This window comes from Cottoperca gobio, chromosome 5 (assembly GCF_900634415.1).
Source record: "Cottoperca gobio chromosome 5, fCotGob3.1, whole genome shotgun sequence".
NCBI lineage: Eukaryota > Metazoa > Chordata > Actinopteri > Perciformes > Bovichtidae > Cottoperca > Cottoperca gobio.
This window is the reverse complement of record NC_041359.1, coordinates 25,983,661-26,008,780: the sequence shown is the minus strand read 5'-3', so window position 1 is coordinate 26,008,780 and position 25,120 is coordinate 25,983,661. Positions and strand designations below refer to the sequence as shown.

The 25,120-nt window shown below is 40.8% G+C and overlaps 2 protein-coding genes across 2 annotated transcripts in view; both read left to right on the top strand.

The window, feature by feature from the left end:
- il17rd (interleukin 17 receptor D) overlaps positions 1 to 13,102 on the top strand; it is a 17,519-nt gene extending 4,417 nt beyond the window's left edge. Inside the window, 15 exon segments of the mRNA XM_029430741.1 lie at positions 2,026 to 2,148; positions 3,976 to 4,094; positions 4,512 to 4,632; positions 6,375 to 6,419; positions 7,373 to 7,524; positions 8,080 to 8,145; positions 8,316 to 8,370; positions 8,557 to 8,667; positions 8,830 to 8,939; positions 8,941 to 9,015; positions 9,420 to 9,535; positions 10,366 to 10,608; positions 11,017 to 11,547; positions 12,027 to 12,298; positions 12,420 to 13,102. Of these exon segments, the coding sequence (XP_029286601.1) occupies positions 2,026 to 2,148; positions 3,976 to 4,094; positions 4,512 to 4,632; positions 6,375 to 6,419; positions 7,373 to 7,524; positions 8,080 to 8,145; positions 8,316 to 8,370; positions 8,557 to 8,667; positions 8,830 to 8,939; positions 8,941 to 9,015; positions 9,420 to 9,535; positions 10,366 to 10,608; positions 11,017 to 11,547; positions 12,027 to 12,298; positions 12,420 to 12,580 (2,300 nt within the window). The 3' untranslated portion in view covers positions 12,581 to 13,102.
- A 3,248-nt stretch (positions 13,103 to 16,350) lies between these two features.
- The window catches only part of arhgef3 (Rho guanine nucleotide exchange factor (GEF) 3), a 28,945-nt gene continuing 20,175 nt past the window's right edge, over positions 16,351 to 25,120 (top strand). The window contains 1 exon segment of the mRNA XM_029431109.1: positions 16,351 to 16,607. Coding sequence (XP_029286969.1) covers positions 16,582 to 16,607 — 26 coding nt within the window. The 5' untranslated portion in view covers positions 16,351 to 16,581.

The following is a 25,120-nucleotide window of genomic DNA, read 5'->3' as shown; positions in this document are numbered from 1 at the left end:
ATAATTAATAACTAGTAATAATAATAATAATATAACAGTAATAATAATAATAGTAATAATAATAATAATAATTATAATTATAACAGTAATAATAATAATAATATAGTAATAATAACAGTAATAATAATAATTATAGTAGTTTTCTTTCCTGGGTCTTTAAAAAAGATTAGTTTGAATCTCGTAAGGCAGCAATGATTCACGTTTATATAACTCCTCCTGCTACCTGCATACAGTTTTGCTTTTTGGCTCCATGTCAGCGATGGATGGTTTAATTTCCCTCCGTAAATGTTTATGTAACTCGGGTTTAGTCTAAGGTTCGGGGACCAACAGGACAGGGTCTGGTCATCCTACACCAAGTGCATTTCAGGAAGAAACCGAGAGAGCTTCGAATTTGATCATGTGCTCCGCTAACAGTGAGCTGAAGCTGATGATTGCTCAGAAAGCTGTTTAATCCAGTTCAGAGTTTGGGTCGGGCTTTGCTACAAACGGCAACAACAAAGCTTTTTTAATTTGCTCGGAATTGCGCCTCAAACAGCAGCTGAGGCTCATGGGTATCGTAGTATTTAGAGTTATTCATCATACCACACGTGAAATTAATTTAATCCCACTTTGAAGGAGGAGAAGCTCTTGTTTTATTATGAAAGGACATAATACAACTGATAATAATAAGGAGGAAGATGAAGAAGGGTGTGTGAGGGCCTCCATCTCCTCCTGAGAGCAGGAGGAAGAGGAGTAGGGAGCTGAATATGAAGATTTTCCTCTTCCTCCAGCACCAGTGAACTTCCTCACATCCCTCGTTCATCCCCCTCTTCCTCCTCTCCTTTGTCTTTTAAAGAAGCTCTAAATACAAAAAGGAGGAAAAGAGGAGGCTGCAACCTTTCTCTCCTCCTTATATCCTATAGAGAAGCTTTATGGTGGCGGAAGACGAGGAGGAAGAGGCGCGACCAGCCGTGACCTTCTCCTTTAGCCCTGAACATGACCCCGCTTTGAGGAGGATGAGAGGAAGAGGAGCAGTGACTCGTGTCACATCCCATGCTCTCCTAACCTCTTCCCAGTCATCTCCATCCTTTTTTAAGCTCCTCTTCCTCCTCCTCTTCTTCACCTCAATCCGCTCCGTCAATAGGTGGCTGGCTGGCAGGAGGAAAGAGGAGCAGTCAGTCGTGTCTGAGCGCACGCCCCTTTTCTTTCTACATCCTAAGTCCAGCTTTTCTCCTCCGATCCCTCTCTGTTCACGGCTGGCTGCTCCTCCTCCTCCTCCTCCTCCTCCTCCTCCTCCTCCTCCTCCTCTGCCTCTTCGTCCTTCATGAGATAAAACAAGAAATGTTGGGAACGGGAGGAGGCGTACACATGGGGAAAAATATATATGCTTTACACAGCAATGAGTAAATGAATGTGACTTTCCAGTTACCCAATAAAACAACTCTTAGCTGATGCATTCAGGGACAAACTGAACTGTCACCGCTCGGCGTCTCTTTGTCTGTATTAATGATTCAACTGGAGAGTTTCATGTCGTCACAGTGTTGAAATGCACCAGCAGATATGCAGTGGTGCGATGTAACTAAGTACATCTCTCAAGTACTGTACTTAAGTACAATTTTGAAGTACTTGCGCCTCCGTTTTCTGCTGTTTTATACGTCTACTCGACATTTTGGAGGCAAATATTGTACTTTTCACTTGGGGGCTGTGACTGTTGTTGCAAAGTAATAAAAACGACACAGATGTTTTTGGAAAGCTAAAAGCTGGACTCTGATGTTTCTCAAAGTTATAAACCTAATCATAATAATTCAAAGTCAAGTCATGTGAAAGTTCGGTACTTATTTTTGAGTTAAAGTCTTAAGTTTTAAACCCCCACGCTTCGATGGTGATGCTGGAATCTTTATTAAAGTGAATCCTGCATCAATGAACCAACTTCTCCTTCATCATCCATAAGAAAATAGAAATGCATATTGTCTATATTTTACATATCCCTCAAAATGTCCCAAAATAATCAGCTGCTGCTGATCTCTGTGTCTGTGTCGCCTGCAGATTGTTCCTTAAACTACCCGCTGGGGAAACATGTGATCCACGAGGTCACCAACGTCTCCTTCAGCCACCTCGCCTGTGAGGATCAGGCCGCCGTGATCGTCCACTGGTCCGCCAGTCCACTAGGTACCTGTCTGTCTGTTTACCTGTCTGTCTGTTTACCTGTCTGCCTGTTTACCTGTCTGTCTGTTTACCTGTCTGTCTGTTTACCTGTCTGTCTGTTTATATATATAGAGTAGTATATATACACACTATATATGTAGTATATATACACAGTATATATATATATACACTATATATATATATATATATATATATATATATGTACTGTATATATAGTATATATATATATATATATATATACACACTATATATATATACTACACTATATATATATATAGTGTAGTATATATACACTATATATATATACTGTGTATATATATACAGTATATATACAGTATATATATAATGTGTATATATACTACACTATATATATATATAGTAGCTAAACTTAACATAAACTTAATTTATTTTACTAAAAGTTTCAGTATTTCTCAATTCTCAAAGCCTTCAAGAATAACAAGTTTAAATTATACAAAAAATATAGTGTGTGTGTGTGTGTGTGTGTGTGTGTGTGTGTGTGTACGCGTCCCTTTGATCAGGCCCAGAGAATAAGAGAGGATCACATCTCGTACTACAATACCTCGATTTGACCGTGAAGGAATGTGTGTGTGTGTGTGTGTGTGTGTGTGTGTGTGTGTGTGTGTGTGTGTGTGTGTGTGTGTGTGTGCGCTCAGTGTAAGGTGAACCTCTCTCTGTAACAATACAGCCTGTTGTTTTCTCACAGAGAGACAGAAATGTTCCGTGTCACAGTCGCATGTGAGCGTACACTGTGCACAGAAAGATGAAGAATACTGGAAATAAACAAATCCAACATCTGAAACAGAAGAACGTTCATCATCGTGTGTTGAAGTATTAATAAGGTGTTGATATTTGTTTCAAGTGTTTTATTGTGAAAGGTTGGATCCTCATCATACATATTTAAAATATTATAAACATATAATATATCCTGGACCAAAGTGTTAATCAAGGAAATCTTTAATAAAAGCTGAAACATGTGGAGACACAACGATCCATGACACTGAAGGGAAGTAAAAACAACAACACGAACCTGCACAAACCTGCCGTCACTGCAGCTGCCGTTAAAATGCAAATACATCCTCGTCTGTCCTCGACTCAGAGACGCACGGAGATGTTCAGGAATCTGCCTCGAGACAGAGAAACCTGTTCTGCCGCTGCTCGCTGCTTCATTCTCTCCCCACAGAGCTAATCGGAAAAACATGTCCTGCGTATGTAAAGCTGTAATTACAAAACGGACGTGTTTTAAAAAGAGAGGAGGAGGAGAGGGGTGGGGTAAAAGGACACAAGGAGAAGAGATGGGTGGAGGAAGAAAACTAGAGGAGGACACAGAGAGTAGAGAGGAGGGAAGGGAACAAGGAGAAGACAGGTGGAGATACGAGGAAACAAAAGAGAAAAGGAAAGGAGGGAAGGAACAAGGTGAGAAAGAAAAGAGGAGAAGAGGAAAGGAAACAAGGTGGAGATAGGAGGAAACAAGGAGGGGAGGAGCAGTGGAGTAAAACAGGGGGAAAGAAGGGAAGGAAACAAGTAGAGTAGGAAAGGAAATGATACAAGTAGAGGAGAATCATAGTGAACAAGGAGATTAGGTGAGGAAAGGGAGGAAGAAAACAAGCAGAAGAAGTAAGGAAAGGAAACAAGGAGACAGGTGACTAATGAGAAGAGGAGAGGAAACAAGCAGAGGAGAAGAAAGAAGGAAAGGAAACAAGGAGAATATATAGATTTGATTGCTTGACAGCAGAATGAGGGGAGGAGACGAGGAAAGGAGACGAGGAGAGAAGGATGTGGATGTTTGAACGTGCTGTTGTGTCTCTGCAGGGATCGAACACATTAAAGGCTTCAGAGTTTATCTGGAGGACAAGAACCCAGAAGGGAAGCAGTGTCAGCACCTCCTCCTCAAAGACCCCCGACAGCTCAACTGCTCCCACAAGAACACGGTACGATCCAAACTAACCTCTCGCAGGCAGGGAGGCGAATCCTTCCTCGACCTCTTAGTCGGCAAGGTATCTGAGTTCTGCCTCGTGGAGACCCAACGTACTCACAGGAGGCAGGAGAACATGCACCAGGGTTTATTTAGGGTAAACTCCAGCATCACAGCAGATGATTATATTATATATGATGTTACGATAGACTCTTTCAAACTACTTAGAGCTGCAGATGAAAGTAAGTTCTTCCACATCTGGCACATTACATCCCAATGATCTCAATTAATGTGCAGAAAACATGTTTCTGAAACAGCAGACAAACTTTTTTACTGCCTGATTCTTCTTCCTATGTTTCCTTCATGTCCTCCAAATGGTGACCGCTGTCTCCACTGTTCCTCACACTGTTCCTCACTTTGTAACCTCGTGCAGCGGCTGAGCAGTCAGACGTTCAGCGGTTTGACCTTCGACACCGACTACATGGTTCGTGTTGTTCCTTTCCCGACTCTGATGAACGAGAGCTTCTTCCCTCCGTCCTTCCTCCGGACCAACTGTAAGTTTCACTAATGTTCTCAAGTCTCCTCAAATGTCCTCAAGTGTCTTCAAATGTCCTCAAGTCTCCTCAAATGTCCTCAAGTCTCCTTCAAATATTCCTCAAGTCTCCTCAAATATCATCAAGTCTCTTTAATGTCCTCAAGTCTCCTAAAGTCTCCTCAAATGTCCTCAAGTTCTCTTAAATGTCCTCAAAGTCTCCTCAAGTCTCCTCAAATGTCATCAAGTCTCCTCAATGTCTCCTAAATAGTCCTCAAGTCTCCTCAAATATTCTCAAGTCTCCTCAAATGTCCTCAAGTCTCTTTAAATGTCCTCAAGTCTCCTAAAGTCTCTTCAAATGTCCTCAAGTCTCCTCAAATGTCCTCAAGTCTCCTCAAATGTCCTCAAATGTCCTCAAGTCTCCTCAAATATCCTCAAGTCTCCTCAAATGTCCTCAAGTCTCTTCAAATGTCCTCAAGTCTCCTCAAATATCCTCAAGTCTCCTCAATGTCCTCAAGTCTCCTCAAATATCCTCAAGTCTCTTCAAATGTCTCCTCAAATGTCCTCAAGTCTCCTCAAATATCCTCAAGTCTCTTCAAATGGTCTCCTCAAATGTCCTCAAGTCTCCTCAAATGTCTCCTCAAAATGTCCTCAAGTCTCTTCAAATGTCTCCTCAAATGTCCTCAAGTCTCCTCAAATATCCTCAAGTCTCTTCAATGTCCTCAAGTCTCTTCAAATTGTCTCCTCAAATGTCCTCAAGTCTCCTCAAATGTCCTCAAGTCTCCTCAAATGTCCTCAAGTCTCTTCAAATGTCCTCAATCTCTTCAAATGTCCTCAAGTCTCTTCAAATGTCCTCAAATCTCTTCAAATGTCCTCAAGTCTCTTCAAATGTCCTCAAGTCTCTTCAAATGTCCTCAAATCTCTTCAAATGTCCTCAAGTCCTCCTCAAATGTCTCAAGTCTCTTCAATAATGTCTCAAGTCCTCCTCAAATGTCCTCAAGTCTCCTCATATCCTCAAGTCTCCTCAAATGTCCTCAAGTCTCCTCAAATGTCCTCAAGTCTCCTCATGCAAACACGACCGATGACTGAACTAGAACATGTTTACTTCAGGGTTTGTTCAGTCTCATTTTAACCGTCATGTTTTAAAGGGTTAGAAATATACTCCAGAAATAATCATGATGAAAACATGAAAACATGCAATTAAAGTTGATTTGGCTGCTAAAATATGTCTGCTGGCTTCTTCTAACAATCTGGGTTGAGTGGGAGAAGAAAGCGTTCGCCATTGACGGTAGTTTGTTATTTAAAAACGGCAGGTTTGTGCAGGACGTCCCGTGACGTGCTTGTGATAATTCTCTCTGTCTAATCAGTGGTCTGTTCAACGCTCACTTTGAACCTCGGCTGAGGTGGTTCTAAAGTAGCAGGTACGATCCCAAATGGTTGATTGGGTTTGTGACCAGCTTACAAGACAGAACGTGAAGCTTTAGAGTTGTTGGGAGGTTGATTTCTTTGTGCAGCCAAGACAAGTTAAAGCCAACTCATGGCAGATCCTCATGTTTTATATATCTGTATATTATATATACTGTATATTATATATACTGTATATGCATCTGTATGATCAACAAACCCTCTCTGAACGGGACACGCACAGATGGAACTGACAAAGTGTTTCCCTCAAATGTGACGATGAGGCTGCAGAATGAGAACAAAAAACAAACGGTTGTGTAACCATTTCTGTGTGTGTGTGTGTGTGTGTTCATTTCACAGCGTGTGAAGTCCTCCTGGGATCAGACAACCTGGTTTGCAAACCATGTAAGTTCCTCAGTGTCGTCGTCATAACCAGAGCCACATGTAGACGAGTTAGTGCAGGATCCATCGTCTTGTTCTTAAGAGAAGATACACGTCAGTCAAACATCACAAAGCCGTTATTGTTAAATCCTGTTGTACTGAAGGAAACGTACATTACACTGAATGTATCACACTACAGAGAAAGTTCCATGAACAGCAAATGAAACCAGGAGCAGGTGAGATAACAGGGAGACTTCTTCCTAAAACATGATCCAATGTACAAATGAAGCAGGTCAGAGATAACACACCTGGTCTCCGCTGAAGTGATGCTGATTGGCACATTTCATTAATACTGTTGCAACTAACGATTATATTCATTATAGATTCATCTGATGATGATTTTTCTAGATAAATCGATTAATCCTTTGGTCTTTTTTCAAACTATTCTTCAGATATCATTCTTAAACCCAAATATATTCCCTTTACTTTCATGTATGACGAAGAAAAGCATCCAAACCTCTCATTTGAGAAGCTGGAAACACCAGATATTTGGTTTTGTTGCGTAAAAAAGAAACGACTACAACCATTATTTGTTCATCAAAATAGTTACGGATTCATTTTCTGTTGATTTGAATAATAAGTGGAGTAATAATAGAATACAATGTAAAGAAGATTACTTTAATTATCACGTCTGATTATCTTTCTTTATTAATTGTTTAGTCATCGAAAGTTTCTACAAGTCGATGGTGATTTCTTCAAATGTCCTAAAGTTATTCACTTTATTGTGATATAAGAACAGAAAGAAACAGGAAGTCTCCATGTTTGTGGCTGAAAACATCATTTTCTGCCATCTTTGCATGAAGAATTACTTTAAAGATTAATTAATTCAAAAATAGTTGCCGATCATTTTTCTGTCGATCGACTAATCGTTGAATGTGCACGAGAGCGGAGGTTAAGTTTTGTTTCTGTCTGTGCAGTCTGGAAGCCAAAGACCCTGAACGTGTCTCAGCTGGGGTCGAACCTCCACGTGGCGTTCGACCAGGCGCCGACCTCCTTCGGCTTCCACTTCTACTACCTGTACTACAAACTGCGGCAGGACGGGCCCTTCAGACAGCAGCGCTGCAAACCAGTAAGTGTTGTCACCTGTGGAAAGACCTGAAACCTGCATGATTCTGCCATCACACAGCGGACGAAGCATTCAAAGGGATAGTTTGGATTATTTGAAGTGTGGTTGTATGAGGTACTTATACCTCAGTTATGGTTATATCGTCATTGTACCGCTCAGAAAACAGAAGTTGCTGCTCCACCGCTGCCTCCATCAGTTAGTTTGTGTTATTGTGTGACTTTGGTTTAGTTTGGATTCATTCAAGTCACACAATAACACAAACAGACTGAAAGATCGAGGGAGCAGGAGACCAGGGTAAGGCTGTGAAATATTCTAAATATAGCGTATACATAACCTGATATAGTTTTTCTTTACTGTCTGTTAGGGTTGAGCTTTAGGTTTTGGTGTACAAGTTCATTGAAAGGAAGATAAACTTTCTTCCAGCTCTGAGAAGAACATTATGTTGGTTGGTTTCACAGCACTTGTGGTTTGTAAATGGGAATTATTATATGATAAGAGTGTGATGCCACCTGCAGGCGTGGCCGAGTTTTTAATTTGTTTTTGTCTCTTTGTTTTTAGGACGTGAACCAGTACAGAACTACATGCATCCTCCAGGACGTCACTCCAGGGACCTACACTATAGAGGTACATGAACGCAGCACCAGGCTGAGCTTCATTTTATTATCGTCAGCTTTCTGTTCTGGTCAAACTGGATTCTCCTCTTCACCTTTACATGTGGACTGAAATGCAGAACACTCAAATGATTTAAAGACACAAACTAAATCTCACATTCTCTTCTCTGTTTCCTCCCTCAGCTGAGAGACGACAGTAACACGACCAGGAGGCAGTCTCAGTACCACGTCAGCCAGGGTGAGACACACACACACACACACACACACACACACACACACACACACACACACACACACACACACACTAATCCATTTCACTGACTGCATGACATGTTTGAACTTTCCCCGTTGTCCTGTAATTGTTCCATAGTGTTACTTTAAAAGACTTTCAATGACCTGATTGTTTTGTTTGTTTCGTGTCCAGTCCACTCCCCCTGGGCGGGGCCTATCCGTGCCATGGCCATCACAGTGCCTCTGGTCATCATGTCCGCCTTCGCCACTCTGTTCACCGTCATGTGTCGCAAGAAACAGCAAGGTGAGCGCTCTAATTATTATAATATTAATATCTTTACACCTTGTTTTATTCTCTCAATGATTTAGTTGTGAGCAGTGGAAGAATGTTACATTTACTTTGAGAGTGGACAGATGTGACATTATTCTCGTGCATTAATCGTCCGTTTGTCTCCTCTCCTCTTAGAAAACATCTACAGCCAGCTGGACGAGGAGAGCAGTGAGTCGTCCAATCACAGTGCAGCATTGAACCCGGAGCGGCCGTGGCCCCGCCCCAAAGTCTTCATCTGTTACTCCTAACAGAGACTGCCCCAAACACGTCAGCGTCATCCAGAGCTTCGCCTACTTCCTGCAGGACTTCTGCAGCTGTGAGGTGAGACAGTGGAGGAAAACATTTATTATATTAAAAATGTTTAATTCATTTAAATCCTCCGAATCACGTTCCCTTGCATACATATAAAACTAAGAAAAAGCATCTTATAAAGGCTATAAAAAGTTAAATGTACGAGCTTTAGTGTGGTTTGCAGAGGTCAACAGTTATAGAATGAGATTGATGATAAAACTTTAAAAATATATACATATATATAAATATACTGTATATTAAATATACAGCGGTTGCTGTTAAAATGTAGTTACATTTTTCATTTTCAAATTGCAGTAATTTACAAGTCCCATCCGTCTCTGTTTATTGTATCTTACCTAGTTAACTAATGTTTAGACTGATGGAATGAACTTGTAGTTACTTGTGGTGGGACTTGTTTGTTCCCTGGCGTTCAGGTCGTGTTGGACCTGTGGGAACATCTGGAGATGTGCAGAGAGGGTCAGATGTCGTGGCTCAGCAGACAGCTGGACGAAGCCAACTTCGTCATCACCGTCTGTTCAAAAGGCCTTCGGTACGTTTTCTCTTTGTTACAGTTTGTTTCTGTCAAAACTACTGGGGAGGTTTTCATCTGAAGCGCGCTGCAGGTGCAGTTCCTCCAGCGGCCACTAGGTGCTGCTGAAACACTTTAACATTGAGATAAACCTTTATTGATCAGCAGATGGGAAGTTCGGTTGTATCAGCAGCACGACAGACATAAATATAGATACAAATAAAAACAAATAAATAATAGGAGTTACATAAACTAAAACAGAAACAGATGGAAACATTATTCCAGATGGGAAACTTGGTTTTGCAGTCAGATAGGTGCACAAGATAAAAGAAAGTCAAAAAAACAAAGATGCAAAATGTTACAATTAGAAAAGAAGTCATTGATACACTTGACAAAAAAAAAGTAACAATATTGATACAAATAAACAATAATAAGAACAAATAATTGTATTTTAGCACAAAAAATACCAAATATTTGATGGTTTCAGCTTCTCAAGTGTGAGGATTTGCTGCTTTTCTTTGTCATACATGATAGTAAACTGAATGTATTTGGGTTTAGGAATGATATTTGAATGATTAATATAACAATTTTGATAATCGATTAATCGTGAAAGTAATTTTCTAGTAGAAAATGCTGTTTTCAGCTTCTCAAATATGCTTTTTCAGTTTTACATCATATTAAAATCACAAAACATGACATTTACAGACATCACCTTGTACTTTAAGAAACTGGGATTGACATTTTTTACCATTTTATAGACCAATCGATTCATTTAAAAACATGACTCAGCAGATTAATCGATAACGAAGCAGCCCTTTTCTCTTCTAACCGGCTCAGTTCTCGTCCTGCAGCTACTACGTGGAGAAGAAGAGCCGCAGAGGGAAGACGCCAGTCAGTCGCCGTAGTAACAGCTCTCCGATTGGTGGATCCGGCAGTGACCTGTTCATTGTGGGCGTGGCCATGATCGCTGAGAAGCTGCGGCTGGCGAAGCAGAACGAGGGGGGCGGAGCTCCGGAGCTGAATCGCTTCATGACGGTTTACTTTGACTATTCCACAGAAAACGACATCCCCACCATGTTGAGTCTCGCTCCCAGGTACAACACCTCCTCGCACAAAATAACTTCAAAAACAACAACAGCAGTCCGACGACGTCATGTGGCAGATTATATCAGATGTAGCGAGTTAATGTCAAATTAATTCAACTCTATAGGTTAGGGTTAGAAGATATTTTAAATATTGATGTTTCTTCTTCATTGAACATAATCCGTCCGTTTTTATCGTTATTCTTGCAGCATGTATGATCCCGAGATACGGTGAATCTGTTTACTTAAATCTTTATTTTATTGCATCTCATATCAGGATCAAAATATTTAACAAATGATTACATATTTCCTCCACTTCGTGCAGGACGACTGTAGCAGCAAAACTGGTGTTACTTTAATTTTATTTGAGTAATACATAATACAGTATGCTAACATCTGCTTCCCACCTCATGTGTTCAGGTTTAAGTTGATGGACCAGCTGCCTCAGCTCTTCAGCCGGCTCCACTCCAGTCAGTCCAGTTTGGCGGATCGAGAGTCGCAGCCTCTGAACGTCTCCAGGAGGAACTACTTCAGAAGTAGATCCGGACGCTCGCTCTACGTTTCCATCTGCAACATGCACCAGCACATCAGCCAGAACCCCGACTGGTTTGAGAAGCAGCTGGCTCCTTCAGGAGGTTCCTCCGCCTCCTCCTCGAAACATCCTCCCGTCCCCTCTATCCCGGCTCCGAGCCCTCCCCCAAATCCTCCCTGCCCCTCCGCCTCCTCTCACCCTGAGCAGAGGTGTGACTCTGGCTTGGTGCTGAATGAGGTTGTGTTGAATACGCCGTCCCTGGAGGGCGGGGAGGGAGCGCTGTTGAGGAACATGCTCCTGCTGGCCCCCGGCTCCAGTCCCAGCCTTAACCTCGGCCCCAGCCCGAGTCCCAGTCCTGGGCTCTGTCCCAGTCCAGGCCTGCCGCACTGCTCTCTGTCCATGCTGGGATCCACTTCAAGGTAAAGCCGGATGTAATACGACTGTAGTTTTTCAGTGTTTTCCTGATAGCGATAAAGCTACATTTAACTTTCTATTGAGGTATTTTGGTCTTTAAAGGACACGGACACGTTGGTCACTGCCTGGCAGGCAAGGGTGTGTTTTGTCTGCAACTCAAAAATGTTATCTGCCACTTTTTAAATCTATGTGCCAACAATTTACCGATGAATTTCAGACCCTGTTAGTACATTTATCTCCCTGCTGGACATAAAGTCTCCAATGTAAGAGAGCTGTTGATGATGATGATGATTCAACTTTTTTCAACTCGCCATGAAAGCCCCACCTCTACGCTGTTAAAGTATTGTTGCTTATGTTTAATTGATTTGTTTAACATTTAAGCTCCAGGGATCGTCACTGACATTACATCCTGGTTAGAGTGACGATAGTTCATATAGACTGCACAGCAGATAATGTGACTGCTGCTGCTCTTCTGCTCCGTCAGGTCCACTTCTGGAATATCTGGACTGTTACCAGAAGATGCTTCCTCCTCAGCCTCCGCCCCCTCCATCCTCCAGGACGGGGGGTGCCCTGTCCACACCCAGGCAGAAGAAGGACGGCATTCCCCTCCAGAGGTCCCGCCCCCTCGTGATTCGGGCATCTATGATTCGTCCGTCCCTTCCTCAGAGCTCTCAATACCCCTAATGGAGGGACTGTCACATGACCAAGCTGACTCCTCCTCCCTGGCAGACAGCGAATCATCTTCTTCGGGGCTGGGTAAGGCTGGCTGTTTTTTCAAAATGTTATTATAATTTCATTTACTTACATGTCATGTGACAAATCTGCTCTCACTTCCTAAATAAATAACGTCGCTCCCACCTGTCCGTGCGTCTTTCAGGTGACGAGGAGCCGCCTGCTGTGACGTCGCTCCGCTGCAGCGCCACGGTTTGTAAAGCTGAGCTGCACCACCATCACCACCGGGAGCACAGTGACGAACTCAAACCTTTCTCAAAAGTGCCGTCATCCCATCGTCATGGACGTGAAACTGGAGTTAATTAAAAAGCGCTGTAGTGGTTCACCAATGGATATTACTGGACATCGATAGCTACGCCAACCACTGAGTTGTACGACACTTCTCCCTGGAAAGTATGGTAACCACTGAGTCCTTGGAACTTCGTAACTATTGCTACATTTCCACTGCACGATACGGCCCCACTACTCACCTCCACTCGCTCTTTTTTGGTTTTCCATCAGCAACGAGTTTTGGAAAGTATCCGGTCATTTTTTTTGGTACCACCTCGGTCGAGGTTCCAAGCAAGCTGAGCAGAAACTAGAAGGTGGAGTTAAAACACTGCAGATGATTGGTCCGAGAGGATCGTCACTAGCGCGACAGTGGACATCCTGCACAAACACACGACTTTTAAATAGGCAAGGTTACGTCAATAGCGACCGCAAACGTTTCTTTTAGAATGGCGTGGCCGTATGATTGACGGAAGTGCAGACGGTCCTCTGTTTGGTTGCCGATGAAAGGATCCAGCGAATGTCGCGTTCAAGATGATAGCGTCGCTATGAATCAGAGAATCCCGCCTACACTAAGGGGAAGTGTGGGGGGGGGGGGGGGGGGGGGGTGATCCGCAGTGGAAAACGACTGTAGAAAAAAGGAACTGGTACCAAAAAGTGAGTGGAGTGGAGTCGAACCATGCAGTGGAAATGAGACATATTGTAACCACTGAGTTCTAGAACACTGGTCCCTGTAACTGTGGTAACTGTGGTAACTGTGGTAGAACCATAGTGTAGAACGCTACTTCTGGTAACTATGGTAGCCACTGCGTGTAGAACCCTTGTCCTTTCGTAACTAAGATACTTTGTTAGCCCTGCCTGGATGATTTTTGAAGGACTGGATCTCCTCGCTATGGCGGAGTGGACCAGTTCAAACCAAAGACTGCCTCAGCACTACGATGACTGATTGATTGGTTGACTGATTGATTGATTGATTGATTGATTGATTGACTGACTGACAGCTGACTCGTGTATGAGTTGATGTTTAGGCACTTGTGATGCAGAAACGCAGGAAGACACGAGGCTATTCTGATGCTCCGGGGCACTAACGGGATCATAGCAGCTTCTGTTATCCTACAAATATTTGTTTACCAAAAGCTGCTGTATCAACACCATAAGGACGTCCATAATGGATAATAACAGTCAAACTCAGAGCTTATCTTGTGTATCAAACAAGAACCACATATTCATCACTAATGCTTTACTTTAAAAGGTGCTACTTTTTCATTTGATTATCTATATTGGGAGGAGCATTTTTTATTATGATAATCATTTTATCAATATTCATTGGGTTTTAATGAGCAAGATGTTCCTTTAATGAGCAACATCTGCTCATCCTTAAAGAAGCAAACAACACGATGACCACTGCCTAACCATCAATCAATAAACGGTTAAATAAACAGAACTGTTACAAATGTACTAAAACCTGCTAATGTGATATAATATGGTGGAAGAGTTGTGTGAAGTTTGTGTTGAATTGAAATTCAGTGATTTTCTCTGCTTTCTAATTCACAAGTTCAAAACATACAATTAAATTCATTCAGCTGGTGGCGCCACTTCTACATGTGAATACTGTGGTTACATATTTTAAAGTATTGAATATTAATGTTACATTTATAGTCTTGTATTTCTTTGTAATCCTTTTCTAACATTGTTGCAGAAAGCAGCGATGATGGGGGGCATTATGAAAAGTGACACTTTTGTTGTTAAACCACTTTAAAGATGAAGCCCATTCCTGCCAGAACAAGAAATAAATACATGAAATATTGTCAAATTAAATGATTAAATTATGTCACATTTTCCATTTACTAAGTCAAAATTATGAGGTACTTTTAAGTATTTCATAATTGTGATTTAGTCATTATTGTGACTACATTTGAGAATATTCTTTTGATAATTCCTTCTTATAATTGAGCCTCCACACCCTCCATTATTGATCCCGTGACATATTTTCTGCAGACATTTTGTTGTGTTCTCCAGGATCAAACCATATGTTTAAAGTTTTATAAAGTATTTTTATTTCCCTGCTCAACTGACGACTTCTTGTTCATCTGCAGGTTTGAGTTTGTTGAAAGGGAAGATTCAGCTTTCTTTGTAAATAGTTTTCGTATTTTTATTTTTATCCTGGAAACGTCTGTTCTGCTTCAATTTTGTATAGTTAGACCGTTGTATTACTATTCTTTCTAATTTTTTATAGAAATGTGCTGTTTTATAGTACCTTAATGTAGGAAATAGAAAAATCCATCTAATAAAATGTTTGTCTTTTTATATTTTCCCTCCATTTCTGACTTTTAAGGTTTTCTGATTATAATTATAAACACAATTTTTGCAGTTACCTGAACCAGATTAGTGAAATAGAAAAAGACAATAAGAGGCAAAGATCAACTCATGCATATTCTTAATTAGATGAAAGTTACAAAGCTGTCGCAAAAAGCAGTTTTATCAGGTAACCAGAAAGATACGAAGAAAGAAAATTTAATTTATGAAGAAATACTCACAGCACAATATTTATGTTGCTTTACGGCTGGTAATCATCTCTCATTTGCTTCAAGCTGACTAACAAGTTTTAGTTTCTTACAGTAAAACACACTCTTACTTCACTGATATAAAAACCATCAGACAGCTCCATAGTGCGCGAGCTGTGAGGCGTCGATGCTTAAAACAACAGAAGCCTCTAAAACTCACAGACGGCCTGCACAGGTCTGCCTTCAAAATAAAAGCGCAGACCTTTACACTAATTATTTAACTATTAACCTGATCTTTATTTTTCAGTTTTTTACCTTTGACAAATTATTTTGTTAAATGAAAAATAATCCTAATTATATTTATATATATATAAGTACCAAACAAATGTAAAATGTTGCTCATTGGTTCCACAACTGTTATAATAGTACTACAATAGAAAAGGCTATAATATAATATATTCTGTTTAATAATAAATGTTTTGCTTGATGAACGATTTAAAAACAATATTCAGTTTAAAGTGTTTTGTTGATTTATTTTCTGTTGATTAAAAGATGAATCGACTAATTGTTTTAGCACTAGTTTGGAGAGTTACTGTTTCTTCTCAACTGTTAATAGGTAAGTACATTATTTAATGGGATAATACATATATTGCTTTCAGTGGTACAAACATATTAGCATCAATATATACTTTTTCATAAGTAAAAGTACACTTTACAAGTACACTCATGACCCTATATTAGGCTATATTATTGGATTATAAAATAATCAATGTGTAAGCATCACATTAATGTTGCAGCTGGTAAAGGTGGGGCTGATTTTAACTATTTTATATACTGATGGGTATATTTATCTATAATAATACATAATAGTGTATTGGTTTATTATATCTTGTATTAATAATCTTAGTCTGCAAAGTAACTAAAGACTTAAAATCATTGTAGTGGAGTAGAACAATTATCTCTGAATTGAAGTGCAAGAATAATAGAAAAGGGAGTCACTCAAGTAAAGTACAAAATTGTACTTAAGTACAGCACTTTTTTCTCTTCATTATAGAAATCAATGCTTACAACATGTGACATTAAGACCAAACAAAAAACTTTTAGGCGTCATAATAAAATATGAGAGAACAGGCTTGGTAGCAGGACATAAAGTAAAGTTTTCGGGTTTTTTAGCACTTATAGCAAATATATTTAGTTTATTTCCATCACCGTCACTGAACAATAAATGAGTGGCTCTTATTTTGAAGGAGTCACCGGAAGAGAGATATCTGGCTCTTGCACGCGCTTGACGGTTACATGAAAGGAGGATTTTCTCAGCGACTCTAACAACTTTGTTGTTCGGCTTTAATCTTCCTACTCAATTTCACTTTCTCACTTATTACAGAAGGGGAAAAGTTAGTTTGTTTTACTCACCAGACACGTGACAGGAGTCAGAAACGTTCCTGTGAAGTCTCCGTGTTTGTTTGTTTTTGAATCCGTTGATAGTGGATCTGTTTGTGGGCGCCGGGAGGAGCTGCAGCCCGATGCCGGCAGGTGATGGATGTCAACGGCCGGGGTTCAAGGTGAGTGGCCGCGCTGGAAAAGATTACTTTTCGGTAAAAAACATTAAAAAAAGATGAGATATAATCAAAACGGGGCGTTTTCTGTTATTAAGAGAAGAAGAATGTGAGGAGGACAGGGAGTTAACTCTTCCACTGTCTGTCTGTGTGTTACTTTATAAAAGCTGTACATGAGCAGTGGTCGAGAGACCCTGAAACACACAGTGCAGGCCTACAGGAGAGAGAGAGAGAGAGAGAGAGAGAGAGAGAGAGAGAGAGAGAGAGAGAGAGGGAGAGAGACCCTGAAACACACAGTGCAGGCCTACAGGAGAGAGAGAGAGAGAGAGGGAGAGAGAGAGGGAGAGAGACCCTGAAACACACAGTGCAGGCCTACAGGAGAGAGAGAGAGAGAGAGAGAGAGAGAGAGAGAGAGAGAGAGAGAGAGACCCTGAAACACACAGTGCAGGCCTACAGGAGAGAGAGAGGGGGAGAGAGAGAGAGAGGGAGAGAGAGAGAGGGAGAGAGACCCTGAAACACACAGTGCAGGCCTACAGGAGAGAGAGAGAGAGAGAGAGAGAGAGAGAGAGAGAGAGAGAGAGAGAGAGAGAGACCCTGAAACCACACAGTGCTAGGCCTACAGGAGAGCAGAGAGAGAGGGAGAGGAGAGAGAGAGGGAGAGAGAGAGAGGGAGAGAGACCCGAACAACACAGTGCAGGCCTACTGGGAGAGGAGAGAGGGAGAGAGAGCGAGGGGAGAGAGATACATAGAGAGAGAGAGAGAGAGAGCGAGAGAGAGAGAGGGAGAGAGAGAGAGGGTGGTAGGAGGGGAGAGAGAGAGGAGAGAGAGGGAGAGAGACCCTTAAACACACCAGTGAAGGCCTACAGGAGAGAGAGAAGAGGGAGAGTAGAGAGGAGAACAGAGAGAGATGAGACTAGAGAGAGACAGATAGAGAGACAGAGAAGAGAGAGACAGAGAGAGAGGACAGATAGAGAGACAGATAGAGAGCCAGAGAGAGAGAGACAGAGAGACCCTGAAACACACAGTGTAGGCCTACAGGAGAGAGAGAGGGAGAGAGAGAGAGAGAGAGAGAGGGAGAGAGACCCTGAAACACACAGTGTAGGCCTACAGGAGAGAGAGAGGGAGAGAGAGAGAGAGAGAGAGAGAGAGGGAGAGAGACCCTGAAACACACAGTGTAGACCTACAGGAGAGAGAGGGAGAGAGAGAGAGGGAGAGAGAGGGAGAGAGACCCTGAAACACACAGTGTAGACCTACAGGAGAGAGAGGGAGAAGAAAGGAGGATTTTATTGCTGCCCTGTGAGTCATAAGTTGGCCTGAGAGTGATTTATGGTCTGCAAACACACACGCACACGCACGCACACACACGGACACTCTGTAAACATCATGCCAGCTTGGTGTGGAAAGTGATGTTTATTTGTTGTTTTACCAATTACCATTGATGGAAAGTAACTAAGATTCAAAGATATATATGCAAAACAGCTACAGCGTTGTTGTTGTCAATAAAAAGTCTCACACTCCCCCAACAATGCAACGTACTGAATACTTAAGACATACAAAAGAAATAAAGACATAATGGTGCAAGTACAATGCAGGAATAAGTACAAATATATACATTTAAAATAGAATAACATACAAAACATTGTTATATAAATACTGTACGGTAGAATAATATACTGTGTACTGTAATAATGGGAGGTATGAATGAAAAGGTTATATAAACAGATGTGTATATGTATAAATATACAATATAAGTTATTTCAGTAAAGTTTTGAGGTATTTGTACTTTAGGCCCATATTCTGCTATGTTATACGTATACTATACTACTGTACTACATCTCAGTGGTACATATTGTTACTCCACCACATTTATTTGATAATGAATGATGGTGTATTATTATGGATAAAGATACAACTTTATTGATCCCTTTGTGAAATTCATAAGCTACTCAGCGTTATAAAAGAAGTAAACAATGAGCCCGATCACATTTAAGATGAACACATAAGTCAAGCAATAATTATAATTCAGTATTATAATATATATATATTCTGAAATTGGCCATTCGGCCTAATGAGTACTTTTACTTTTTGTAGCCTACTTTTGAAGTATATTCTGATGCTAAATACTTTTACTAAAGTAAAATTGTAAAAGCTGGAATTTTACTTGTAAGGCTAAAACAATCTACCAGACACACAGAGTCATTTAATTGATTGTTGATATTCAAATATTGATTAGTCTTAGAATTTAAACTAAATATAATAGATTCCTAACATTTTTAATAAAAGCTGAAGTAATGTGGTGGAAGAAGTATTCAGATGTTTAAAAAATAAATAGCAACACCACAATGTAGAAATACTTATATAAAAATTCCTGCATTCAAAATCTTACTTAAGGAAAAGTACAAAAGTATTAGCATCAAAATATAGCAAGTACCAGAAGTACTCATTATGCAGAATGGCCCATTTCAGAATGATATAATATATTATATGATCATAGTTAGTAATGCATTCATGTGTTCATCATTTTAATGTTGCAGCTGGTAAAGGTGGCGTTTAATTACTTTAACTAACTTATAATAACATGTCATAAAATGTGCAAACACATTTAGTGGATTAGAAGAAGAAAGTAGCATAACATGAAAATACTCAAGTAATGTACAAGTACCTCAAAATTGTACTTAAGTACATTACTTAGTTTAGTAAAAGCAGTATATATTTAGTAAATATACTTAGTTACATTACATTACATACACTGCTGCTACGTGTGAATGTTACCGTGGAGTCAAAACAACAGACGAGGAGTCGTTGCTCTCTGGAGGAATGTGGTTCTGCTGTTCAGGGACAATGAAGATCTTTGTTCTTCTGCTGCTTTGTTCTGTCGCTAATCATCATGTTTCTACCAGTGTGGGTGTGTGTGTGGGTTTGGGTGTGTGTGTGGGTGTGTGTGTGGGTGTGTGTGGGTGTGATTTACAGTTTAGATCAGTTCAGCAGTAGTCCAGAGCATTACAGTTTTTCTTAAGAAGAAAATGAAAACACAAGTTGTGTTCTGTCCTTTTGAATTTTTAAATCATTAATAAAAAGCATTTATTTTAATTTTTGTTTACTGTATTTATGGCATTTACACTATATATATATATATATATTTAATGTCTAGACAAATTCACAGTTTTATTTATGCGTGATCTGAACATATTCACACAAATTCAACAAAGCAGAGATTTTTATTTTTATTTTTGTTGTTTTTTTCTTAAATGATTATTTTTGGCTTTTCTTGCCTTCATTAGTAAAGCCGAAGAAAGACAGGAAAGGGAGAGAGACAGGGGACGACATGCAGTGCTGTACCATTATTATGAATTAATCTGCAGATTATTTTCTCCATTAATCATTGGGTTTATAAAATGTCATAAAATAGTGAAAAATGTAGATCCCAGTTTCTCAAAGTCCAAAGTGATGTCTTCAGATTTACGTACTCATTTTAATATGATATAAAACAGACCGACCATATGTGAGAGGCTGAAAACAGCATTTTGCAAATGACTTTAACGATTAATCGATTATCAAAATAATTGGTGATTATTTTTCTGTCGATCGATTATTCGACTAATCGTTGCCGCTCTAACCAGGTGAGCTACATTTATGTCCCAGAGATGTTTGTGCCCCGGTCGACCAGATGAAATCAGATCTGTGTGAATGTGGAAGTTATTCAGTCTCAAAGCACTAAAATGAAGAAGGAAAAACCGCAGTCTGTCCGACCTGCAGTCTGGATGTGACAGTTCTGTGTGGACAAATGTAAGAATTGGTTGCTTTTGATTATAAATGATCAAACTCATTGATATGTTGCATCCCATCAGAAGACATGCAACATTTAATAAAAATCAGAAACACGCAATAATGTAAAAGTGTAAAAGTTTGTCCACTGTTGGAGGATTTAATGTAGATTTATAATCAGAGGCTAGCTTGTCCTTTTTAAAACATTTATACTTTTTAGTTTTTCTGACAGCTTCATGTGTTTAGAGAACTTTCTGTTAAATAAAATAAAATAATTGAAGGTATTGAATGTTTTAGTTATGAAACTCAATCAATCGTCAAAGTATTGGTTTACAATGTTATAAAACAGAAAAGCAGCAAAACGTCACATTCGCTTGAACCAAGGAATATTTGGCATTATGCTCAATAAATGACTCGATTACTCAACCACAACACAAAATAAATATACATGATGCCACAATGAGTAATAATGATGTAGCTTTTGATTTGAGATGTCAGTCTGCTGGAGGTTCAGTGGTGAGCTGAGATTCGGAGGTCTGGGTTCAGCTGCTCAGTGTTTCCGCTGCGATGTCACCACATCATGCTCAGCAGGAAACTTTGTCACCCCACCTCCCTGGAGGAGAAGACGGAGCTAACATGTGGCTGCTCTGAAATATCGTTATTATCGTTTTTTAAATTATTATTTTTATATTAAATTCACAGACAGTCAGAGAAGATTTGAGTTTTCTTTTAAATAAATTTAAATAAGAATAATTGAGCTTGTCAGTCCACTCTTGACCTCAGAAACAACAGTTCATAAAACATACTCCACCCAAGGCCCACTTACTCGCTTGTTCTGGAGCAGTTTCCTAGATGTTCAAACTTTTTTCTCAGTTTTTCTGACCATTTTAATAACAATGCTGGTGTTATTCTATAAGTGTGTGGCGAGCCTAGAAAAGTGAGCACCAACTCTACAAGGGCCGCCATATTGGATTTCTTCTCTACGTGTTTACATTGTATTTAGCTTATTCTTCAAGCGTGTTGTAAACAAACCTACTACTCTACAATGAGTTCTGAACTCCTTTCTTATGATGAGGCTCAGATGTGGAAAGTCGAAGCTTTGAAAGTATTTTTAATTTAAAGGTTTCAGGAACAGAACTGGAGCTTATTGCCAGGGTGTTCGCTGCATCAGGGTGTTCGCTGCATCAGGGTGTTCGCTGCATCAGGGTGTTCGCTGCATCAGGGTGTTTGCTGCATCAGAGTGTTCGCTGCATCAGGGTGTTCGCTGCATCAGAGTGTTCGCTGCATCAGGGTGTTCGCTGCATCAGGGTGTTTTGCTGCATCAGGGTGTTCGCTGCATCAGGGTGTTCGCTGCATCAGGGTGTTCGCTGCATCAGGGTGTTCGCTGCATCAGGGTGTTCGCTGCATCAGGGTGTTCGCTGCATCAGAGTGTTCGCTGCATCAGGGTGTTCGCTGCATCAGGGTGTTCGCTGCATCAGGGTGTTCGCTGCATCAGGGTGTTCGCTGCATCAGGGTGTTCGCTGCATCAGGGTGTTCGCTGCATCAGGGTGTTCGCTGCATCAGGGTGTTCGCTGCATCAGGGTGTTTGCTGCATCAGGGTGTTCGCTGCATCAGGGTGTTCGCTGCATCAGAGTGTTCGCTGCATCAGGGTGTTCGCTGCATCAGGGTGTTCGCTGCATCAGGGTGTTCGCTGCATCAGGGTGTTCGCTGCATCAGGGTGTTCGCTGCATCAGAGTGTTCGCTGCATCAGGGTGTTCGCTGCATCAGGGTGTGGTGTTCGCTGCATCAGGGTGTTCGCTGCATCAGGGTGTTCGCTGCATCAGGGTGTTCGCTGCATCAGGGTGTTCGCTGCATCAGGGTGTTCGCTGCATCAGGGTGTTTGCTGCATCAGGGTGTTTGCTGCATCAGAGATGAGCATTGAGGAGCAACCAACAGCTAACGAAAGACTTTCAATCACAGACAAAGCAAAGACTAAGCTTTTGGTTATGCCGAGTGGCGTTTCAGTGCCTGATCCCTTGACACTGCAGGATGGCCGGGTCGATGAAAACAACAGCATGACTTCTTGGCCACCGATATACCTCAGCGATATAACATTATGTTTAATGTCTGACCACCCAGGGAACCATGTCGAGTTTCATAAACGAACTTTGAACGAATACAAAGAAGGCAAAGCATTTAGACTGTTTGACTCTGGCTGGTTGAAACAAATATCTTTCAATCCTCTCACAGATTCTGAGTTTTGCTTTTTGAAAGCAAAATGTTTAATTCAATGAAGATTTCCCAAACGCCACATTCAGGCATGGATCTGCGCAGTCAAGAAAACTGGCGGATATCATAAGTGCTTATTGCAGTTGTGTTGCAGGGTAAACTATTATAAATATATACCTAACTTGTGTTTGTTAATTATTATAAAACTCAATATATAGAAAGTACATTTGTCAATATATAAATCAAGTAGATAGACTACATACCGCAGGTCGAGTTCAGGATCAGGGAATTCATTTGTTGGTTTTCCTGGCATGAAATGCTCACTGCAAATCCACAAAGATTTCTTGGGCTCCCAAGACTTCCCATTGTAATCCAAATCACATAACTAGAAGAGCGATGATTACACACTAAAAACTAGCCAAATACAATGTAAACACGTAGAGCAGAAATCCAATATGGCGGCCCTTGTAGAGTTGGTGCTCACTTTTCTAGGCCCGCCACCCCAGCATGCATTGCGATTCCACCGGAAGCCCGAAACTCCGATTCCGTCTATTGGCACGGAGGGAGAAGATATATCAGGCTTTTATACACAAACAGATACTTCTAAGTAGATCAATTCATTGTTGCTTTTGGTCAAGTATAAAACTTTTACTAAAGTTCGATTCTTCAGAACTTCTTCTCCTCATCCTGACTTCCAAACACTCAGTTTGAGTCTGAAAACTGAAAACTGTTTACTGAGAGATTAAAAACAGATGGGCGTTAAAGACTCAACCAGAGGAAAGAGAGATGAAGACAGAGAGAGAGAGAAGAAGAAGCCTGCAGCCAAACACACCTCTGGTGTGTGTGTGTGTGTGGTGTGTGTGTGTGTGTGTGTGTGTGTGTGTGTGTGTGTGGGTGGGTGGGTGGATGTGCATCCAGGGTGGGATGATTTGTGCTATTGGAAAAAGCACAAACTCCTAGGAATGAATGAGTCATACACTTAAACACACACATATTTAAACACTTGTAATGTACAAACACACACACACACACACACACACACACACACACACACACAGAAGTTTCTGTTAGCATGTGTTGGCATCTGTAATCCCTTATATCAGGGGTCGGGAACCTTTTTGGCATGGACAGCCATTAAAGCCAAATATTTTTAAATGTATTTCCTTGAGAGCCATATATTTAATAACATTGAGTTTGAAGTATATCACGTCTCCGAGTACTAAAAGAGGTATCAGTGTTTCCCCTACCATTGTCTGTGCCCCCCCTCCAACGGAACCCCGCGCCCCCCTCTGATTTTTATTTATTTAATATTCACAACTCACTTTTCACATTGAACAGGCGCTCTTTTATTAAATAAACTAAACGCTTATGTTATTTATCTAATTTATGTGCACGTTTCTGTGTCTACTGCGCGGGTGTCAAACTCAAGGCCACAATTATATCCGGCCGTGAGAAAATATCATGTCTCTCATCACTGGTCCGTCGGTTTTGGTAATTAAATCAATGCATGGCGCAACCACGGGAAAATACATATTTGATGAAGTATCTAAATGTGTTAGAAATGAACCTGCCCCGGGACAAACTGACGGGACTGACGACAGACGGAGCCTGTGATGTGATGAAAAGAGCTGATTAGTGCAGGATGCGGGAGAAGAGCCGAGCTGCCTGTGGGAGACTCTGATGCAGCAGGAAACTTTGGTCACTACGTGTTTCCAAACACTGACAATCCATCTCCACCGATGTGTTCCCGACGGCGCATGAACTGCTCAGCAATCCGTTTGCAGTTGACATGGAAACAGCACATGTGAACATCCAAATGGAGCTGATTGACCTCCAGTGTAACGACACACTCAAGGCAAAGTGTGTCTCTGTGGGCGCTGCAGTTTCCAAGCTTCACCCCCGAAACGATGCCTTAATGTTGGCCCTCTCTGTGATTGAGTTTGACACCCCTGGTCTACTGCTTGCTTTGTGCAGTTTCTCCTCAGCTGTTTCGCGAAGGGCAGGGCGACCGCGTCCCCCCCACACACACACACATACACACACACACACGCACACACGTGCGCACACAGTTACAGTCAGAGATGGACCGGAGGAAAGGAGAGGGGAGAACTAAAACAAAATCCGCTGCTAAATGTTTTACTTTAAAATGACACAGTATAATTATTTATTACTTGTTAAAATGTCAGCTCAACATTGTCTGCGAGCCATATCGCGTCATCGAAAGAGCCATAGGTTATATGGTGTACTCACATTACCCTAAAATACAGCACATTGAACTTTGTATAACTTGCTCGTATCAAACTATTAAAACTTAAATGCAAACAGGAAGTAAATGTAGCATAACAAAACAAGTACTAGAAGAATAGTTTATATTATATTATTGGATTATAGTTATTGATGCATTAATAACTAAGTAACTGCCACTCATTTGTTAATGTGGTTATGACTTTATTTATATATGCATTCATGTAGAAATGTGTATTAAGAGTGAGTGGGATTACTCTTGGTTTACATTATTATTAGAAAGCATTTTAATCAAGTGTTGG